This window comes from Pterocles gutturalis, unplaced genomic scaffold (assembly GCF_000699245.1).
Source record: "Pterocles gutturalis isolate BGI_N339 unplaced genomic scaffold, ASM69924v1 scaffold25462, whole genome shotgun sequence".
In the NCBI taxonomy this organism is placed as follows: Eukaryota; Metazoa; Chordata; class Aves; order Pterocliformes; family Pteroclidae; genus Pterocles; species Pterocles gutturalis.
Genome location: NW_010110927.1, coordinates 8202 through 15510, shown reverse-complemented (window position 1 = coordinate 15510; position 7309 = coordinate 8202). Strand labels below are relative to the sequence as shown.

The following is a 7309-nucleotide window of genomic DNA, read 5'->3' as shown; positions in this document are numbered from 1 at the left end:
CCCCTGGAGGTGCCTCCTGTCCCCGGCTGTGCCCGAGCAGAGCTGTGGGGTCTGTGCTGGGTACCGGGCGAGGGCAGGACAGGGTGTTCCCCAGGGCACGGCTTGTCTCCCGCTGAGGAAGAGGCAGGATCAGTGCAGCTGGGCCAGACCAAGGTGCTGTTGGGCTTAGCTCTGTGCTCAGACGGGAGCAGGGCTGTGGGATGAGGTGTGAACCCGTGCACTGGGAGCTGCTGCGGGCTGCCGGCACCTGGGGGGGGGCAGGATCCGTGTGACTGGGCCCGCTGCCCCACAGCAAACCCCTGCAGAGCGATTGGTCAGGGCGTTCAGTTGGGGCTGGGAGGAGGAAGCCTTCCCAGCTCTCTGCTTTCACTGCCTCCACAGAGGCACCTTGACTGGGACCGTTTTCAGCGGGTTGTTCCAGCTCTCCTCAAAGCCATGAACACCCGGGGGTGAAACCGGAGAGTAAAACTGAGACCAGCCCTTGGGTCAGCAGCTCCCAAACCCCGTAGGGGAGCTGGCTGCGCCTGCGAGGGCATGGCTGAGGGGGCAGGGGCCCGCGCCCTGCCCTGTCCCTGGGGCACGCGGAGCAGAGGTGTCCTGTTTCCAGGCCAGGCCCTGCTGGTGCTGTCTGTAAACCAGCGGGATGGATGAATATGTAAGGGGCAGTCGTGCTGGTTAAGCTCCCAGCTGGTGGGCGGAGCGGGGAGGAACTCTCCTCTTGCCAGGGAGCTCTGCTCTCATCTGTCACGGGAGACTGTCCCAGGCCTGCTCCTGCTTCTCCCCTTTCTTCCTTCTTAGGGCGTTCCTCACTCCCGTTCCCGCCCTCTTTCACAGACGCTGTTTGACTGAAATAGCTGCTGCCCCGAGCCATGGGGCAGCCTGCCCCTGTTGACCCTGGAGGCTCAGTTTTGCAGATTGGGGCCTCCCTGTGTCCTCACCCTTGGCGCTGCCTCCAAGCGTTGTTAGCGCCAGCAGTTCCTCTGGCCTGGTGTTGCTGTAGTGGGAGCCATGAGCGTGACAATTGCTTTCCAGGTTTTTAATGTGTGCCACATATGGAAGACCCCCCAGTTGTATCTTGGGAGCTCTGACAAGCCTGTGCTTTTGGCAGTAAGCATTGTAACAGCTGTGATGAGGTAGGTTTCCTCACCGGGCGTTGTGTGGGGCTTCCCGTAAACACTACAGTGAAGGTCATGTGAGGGCACTGGCCCTGGGAGGGTCCAGCGCTGGGGAAGAGAGTGGATCCTGATGCTGTTGGGCTTTCTCCCGCCGCTCCTCCTGCCACGCTCACTCTCTCCTCTCTTTAGGCCACTAGTTCCTTGCCAGAGAGTTTGACCACAGAGAGTCGCCAAGATAGCTGGGCCAGGAAGAAAACGTCGCACCCCTGACCCAGACTCCATCACCGACCCCGGCGGGCCGTTTGTGTCCTCCAAACGGCTGAAAATGTCCAGCAGCACCAATGCCCCTGGCCAGAGGAGAGTGTCTCGGGGCTTGGATGATGCCACCAACAAGAAGAAGCAGAAGGATCGAGCCAACCAGGAGAGCAAGGAAGGTGAGAGCCCCTCGGCAGCGCTGCGGCGAGCAGGCCCACGGTTCCTTGGCCTCGCAGGGTGGGAGCCTTGCGGCCATCTGCTGCAGGATAAGCAGATTTAACTAATCGCTTCCTGCAGCTGATGGTAACCCATATGATGTGGGATCCTCTTCGGCACAGTGTCCTCCCTGGACCTGTAACCTCCTCCCTTCAGGTGCGACTTAGCCCCAGCTACGTGGCGAAGGTCGGGCCTGCAGCCCTGTTAGGCTGAGTGTGGAGTTGGCCCCGGTGGTTGTTTCTAGACTCTGCTTTGGGCTGGGGCTGAGCTGCCCCAGTCCAGAGGCAGTGAGATGGAAGCCTGCAGATGCTCTTGCAGCTGGAGGTGGTGCTGCTTCCCTATCAGTTTGCAGAAGCCAGATGCTGCGAGGCAGCGACTGGTGCTGACAGCGCCAGCCGAGTGGTGGGGCTGGTGCTTTAGCTTCTGTGTCAGGGCAAGGTGTGGCTCAGGCCAAACAGTTGCTGTGGAGTAATTCCCTCGCTAGCTGCTGCGTATCTGATGATGAAAACGATGCTTCAGGTGCAGGCTCTGGTGCTGAGCAGGGAACACTTGCAGGCAGGATGCCGGGTTCCTCTGGCAGGCCTGTGGCCCTGGAAAATTGCCTGATTTTTGTGCCTGCTGTGTTATGACTCCCGTAACCTCAAAATCACAGGGTGTTTTATAGGTCAAGGTAAACCAGCGCGTGCTGAGGGCTGTGCTGGAACGGCGGGCTGCAGCCCCCGATGCGAAATCCCACGGTGCAGAGAGCACAGCGTGGGAGGCGTGCTGTGTCTGCAGCAAGGCCTGACCCTCTGTACCTTCTGATGCGGGGGCTCCTGCCTTCCTGGGGGCTGTGGTGCAGCCCCGCTGCCTCTGTCCCCTCTGTGCAGGGGTGGCGAGGGGCTCTAGCAAGCTGTAGATCCTCCAGGCAGGGCTGCTTCTGAGCTTCTCCTGCTGCCAGCCCTGCTGGCACCTTTGCACCAGGGACGGTGGTGGTCAGCAGAGGTTTCCTACTGGTTTGTAGCCGGTCAAGGGAGGCAGTGACAGCCTTCTGAGCACGCTGGGTTGGAGACCACGGCTCCCATTGCCACTGGTTCTCTGCTCCAGGATGAGGTGGCGTTGCTTTGAGCCCCTGGCCTGGCAGAGCTCGTGGCCCCGTGGGGGTGGAGCAGGCCCCGAGATGCTGCTGGCTGCCCGAGGTAATCCTGCAGGGAGCAGGGATTAGGTGTCAGGTCGGTTTGGTTCCCCAGCCTGATCTGGAAGGAAGTTTCAGCTGTGGACCTTGGCAGCTTGCAGAGGAATGGGAATGTTAAAGTGCAGCTGGGCCGCGTGGTTCTCTCGTTACAGCAGAATCGGTTTGAGCACGACCAGACGCTGGGTTCTGGCTGTCAGACCGAGGCAGGACTGCTCTGTACGGCTGAGGCTGAGGGCCTGGTGTGCTGAGCAGGGGCACACAGCCCTGTTACCACCAGCTCCACAATGAAACCTGCCTCAGAGGAGTGCTGTCTGCACAGTGCAGTGATGTTGTGTTGCTCCCACTGTGGTGCTGGTTAGACTAGGATGTGGTGGTGTAGCGCAGAGCAGCAGTCCCGAGGGCCGACTCGCTGCGATGCTGTGGGCAAGGCTCCGGCGAAGCGAGTGGTGTGAGGAAGCAGAGGAGGGAAATGAGCAGCACATGCAGGGTAAAAGGAGTGGACAGAGGTTCAGGGGAGAAGGAGGTGATGTGTGAAATTTTGGGCATCAGAGTGCAGGCCCCTGCTGTGAGGTGACAGAATGACAGACCAGCCCACGCTCTGCTTCTCTGCCCGCCAGTGTCTCGCCCTGAGCTCGAGCAGGCTGAGACCGCCCAGGAGAAGGACTCAGAGGAGGGTAAGTCGAGGTGTGTGCTGGCTGGCGGTGCATGGCCATGGAGTGCCCTCGCCGAGGGGTCTGAAACTCTCACCTGGTTATTGTCCCCAGCATCGAGCAGAACTAACCTGAGCACTCTCTCACCCCAGCGTTTGTCTTAACAGAGTGCGGCCTTCCCAGGGGCAGAGAAGGGTGCACGTGGCTGGGCAGGGCTGTCTGCAAGGAAGCAGCCTTGGGCACGTGGCAGCCTGCTTCCCGCTCGGGTGTCACCATGCCACTGAGCACAGCCCTGGGACATCTTGCTGCCAGCGTCTGTCCTGCTTGTTTTTGAGCAGGGAGCTGCGCTGAGCTGGGAAGATCCCAAACCGTGTCAGCCAGCGGGTGCTGCTGGCTGGTTTCTGCCTTGGGCCAGCCCTGCTTTGAGGTCAGAGTAGGACATCCTCATGCCATAGAGGGTAGAATGAACCCAATAGAAATTAAGGTGGTCGAATCACTTTTTTGCCTTGAAAACTTCAGGATGCCACAGGCAGCCTGGCAGGCACCTGACGGGGATTCTGCCTGCAGCGGAGTGACGCTACTGCACTGTTTTCTCCCTGGATGCGGCATTCTTGCCCGTGTTTCAGCCGCGTTAGCTGTGCTTACCTGGCAGGAGTGCAGCGCTTTGGTGATTACAGCTGGGCTGCTTGGTTTGCATATGCAAAGGGGAAGCGGCAATTTCTGGTTGTGGTCAGAGTCCACTTGAATCCCCCAGAGTAATTCTGTGGCTTCCCCATTCCCTGGGAAAGCAGCAATTGCTTTGTAGTTGGCAGGAGCCACTCCTTCTTCCCAGCTGCTGCTGCTGCACATGACGGGGCCGAGAGCAGTGCTGCTTTCTGATCTCTCTGGTTCCCACCAGGAATCACCTGCCCTGCCATAACATGTGCTCTTGTTTGTGGCCTGAGGAGAGCAGGCTGCGAGCATCCCGTTTAATTGGCATGGTCTGTGCTCCCTGTGTTGACCTCCTTGAACTGAGCATGTGTTCAAGCTCACGCTCCCCAGCCAAAGAGTGGGCGCCGCAGCCGCAGGCTCGTGCCCCAGCGAGTGGGTGACACTTCCCTCCCTGTTCCTAGAGCTGCTGCTGGACTGGAAGCAGAATGCTGACGAGATCATTGTCAAGCTGAACTTGGGCAGTGGGTCTCTGAAGGTGGAGGATGTGAATGCTACTTTCACCGACACGGACTGTGTGGTCAAACTACCAGGTACGGGGAGCAGGGCGACTGCCGCAGGCATTTCTCCAGCGGAACTTGGCCCAGCTCTGGGCTGGACGTGGGGCTCATCCAGGCGGGCATAAAACCCTTCCTTCAGAGGCAATGCCCTGCTGTCAGCTGGCATGGCTTCAGCCGCAGGCAGGGCTGATACAAGAGCGGTGTAAAAGAAGAAGGATGCGGAGCTGGGGAGGGCAGGAGCTGGCCTGTGCGCCAAATGGGAAAGTGCCCACTGCTGTGCTGGTGCGTCTCTGTCCCCTGCTTGGTGGGATGACTGAGTCAGCCCTGGGTATCCCTTGGAAAAGTGACGGTGCCCCTGAGGGCAGGGAGGCCCAGGGGCTTCCCTCTGGGAAGGAGGCCAGCCAGATGTACAAAGCAAACCCAGGGAAGCTGGCTGGAAGCCCTGAAGGCTCCTGGGGTATGGTGGCAGCAATCCTGCAGCCTCCTGGGCACTGGATGAGTGCCCCCATGATCTGTGGGGCAGGTGAAAGCAGGCGGTGGGTTGGGTGATGGCTGTGTGGAGCGCTGCCTGAGGTGCCGTACCCCTCTGCTTGCAGACGGGCGCCAGTGGAGCTGTCAGTTCTACGAGGAGATTGAGAGCTCCTGCAGCAAGGTCCAGTGCAAGAAGGGCAACTTTCTACAGCTTGTGCTTCAGAAAAAGATCCCACTCCACACCTGGTCTTCGCTTCTGGTGAGGAGGGGAGGATCTGCCTTTTGGGGGAGCTTGGGGAGCCTAAGGGGAGCTGGGTTGAGGACTTTACTCCCTGCTCTTGGGCTGCCTGGAGAGCAATGTGGGGCACATCCTGCATCCACGTGTTGTATAAGGGCCCCAGGGAGGGGGGCGTCATCGTGCCCCTGTTTCTGCCTTCCGCATAGCCTCCAAGTTCTGGAACAGAGCCCCGGTGTGCTCTGGGAAGGGGGAGTGAGGATAAGGGATGGGCAAAGAGTGTGAGAGCTGCTGCTGCCTGGATAGCTTCTCACTGTACTGCACCACTTTTCACAGAAGAGAAGGAAGGACGGATCCAAAGAGCTGGCCAAAGGGGCTGCGTGCTGGGAGAACGGGAAGGAGAAGGCTGCTTCTGCAGAGCTGGTCCCTGAAGAGCCAAGGGCTGAAGGTGGAGAGCCACCAAGGTCCCGGCGAGAGCCCTCCAACCCCAAGCGTGCTCCAGGAAGAAGTGAGGCCCTGGGAGGGAAGAGCCCAGCCAGCCCAGGGACGCAGAGTGGCCCCAGCGCCAAGCGGGCAGTATACCTCAAAGTGGCTCCCACTGAAGAGGAGCCCAATTTTTTTTTTGCACCCCCCCAAGGGGCCGGGGGGGGTGACCGCCAGCCGCCGCAACGGCAGAGTCAGCCAGGTCGATGCTCCCGCAGCCCTCACAGACATCACACCACCGCTGGAGAAGGTACTCGAGGACCTGTGCAGACGGGTCCCCCCTGCTCCCTTGGCTCCTGCGCTGGGCGTGCGGCTCACTCAGGGACCTGTCCTTGCTGATGAGATGGGCTCCAGGGTCCCATGGGTGGTGCTGAGGGCTAGTGTGTGCCTCGCTGTGGTGGGGGAAAGGGTGACATGAAGACCCTGCAGTTGCTGGGCTGAGCATGTGCTTTGTTGCTGACGGGGCCAAGCCAAGCAGGAGATGCTGGGGGGAAGCGGGTGGCGTAGGCCTGTGCCTGCCTGGCTGGCAGGAGTCACGGGAGGTGGGCCAGGGCAGCTCGGGGGTGACAGTGTCTGTTTTTCACCATGTCCCTCTGTCTGGAAAGGCTGTAGTTTTGGCCAAGGAGACTGTTCCCGTGGAGATGCCACCTCTCGCAGCTACCACAGAGGTCATCCCCCACCGTGTTGCCACCTGTGTGGAGAAGAGGATCCTGCAGCCGGGCAGCCCTGCTGAGGCGTTGCGGGGCCGGGACTGCATGCCTGGCCTGGGAGAGAGCTCCAAGACTGTCCCAGTGGCCACCCCTCCCCTGGGCAGAGACAGCGAGAAGAGGGATTGGTCCAAGGACGACGTGGCTCTGGAAGCAGCAGCTGATGGTGAGTGGCTGGAGTCAGCCTGGTCGGGAAGGGCCGTCTGCTCAAGACCTCTCCTGGGGCCGCCTGCATAGGAAGGGAAGGTGACATGCCTCTCCACGGCTTTCCTCACTCAGAGCCAGAGCCTTTTGTGAGCCTGACCTTTGTCAAGAATGACTCATATGAAAAGGGCAATGACCTGGTGGTGGTGCATGTGTACGTGAAGGAGATCCACAAGGAGACGTCCAAGGTGCTGTTCCGGGAGCAAGACTTCACACTGGTGTTCCAGACGAGGTACAGGCATGCCTCGGGACAGTGCCAGGCTGCTGCAGAGCTCCTGGATGTGGCTGAGCTAGTTGTTTGTTCACTTTTTCTGACTTGCTCCCAACTTATTTTCAGTGACACAAACTTCCTTCGCCTCCATCCTGGCTGTGGGCCCCACACAGTGTTCCGGTGGCAGGTGAAGCTCAGGTACGGCTCCTTTCAGGCTGAGGGTGCACTGGGGAGGCACCAGCCAGTCCCAGCTGGCAGATCTGTGCAGGGAGTGCTTATTTCTGCACCAGGGCATCACCATGCTGTACTGGTGCCCCGAACCTGGGCTGCCTTGGCTTAGTGTGGTGGCTCGCAGGGGAGGAAATCCCAGTGTCTCCTTG

At 60.2% G+C, this 7309-nt stretch overlaps 1 protein-coding gene across 1 annotated transcript in view; it reads left to right on the top strand.

Annotated features, from left to right (window-relative positions):
* Window positions 1–1440: 1440 nt before the first annotated feature.
* USP19 (ubiquitin specific peptidase 19) overlaps window positions 1441–7309 on the top strand; it is a gene marked incomplete at its 3' end in the record, with an annotated part of 12790 nt that continues 6921 nt past the window's right edge. The window contains 9 exon segments of the mRNA XM_010073589.1: window positions 1441–1549; window positions 3378–3434; window positions 4523–4651; window positions 5215–5348; window positions 5661–5941; window positions 5943–6057; window positions 6413–6680; window positions 6794–6950; window positions 7056–7127. Coding sequence (XP_010071891.1) covers window positions 1441–1549; window positions 3378–3434; window positions 4523–4651; window positions 5215–5348; window positions 5661–5941; window positions 5943–6057; window positions 6413–6680; window positions 6794–6950; window positions 7056–7127 — 1322 coding nt within the window.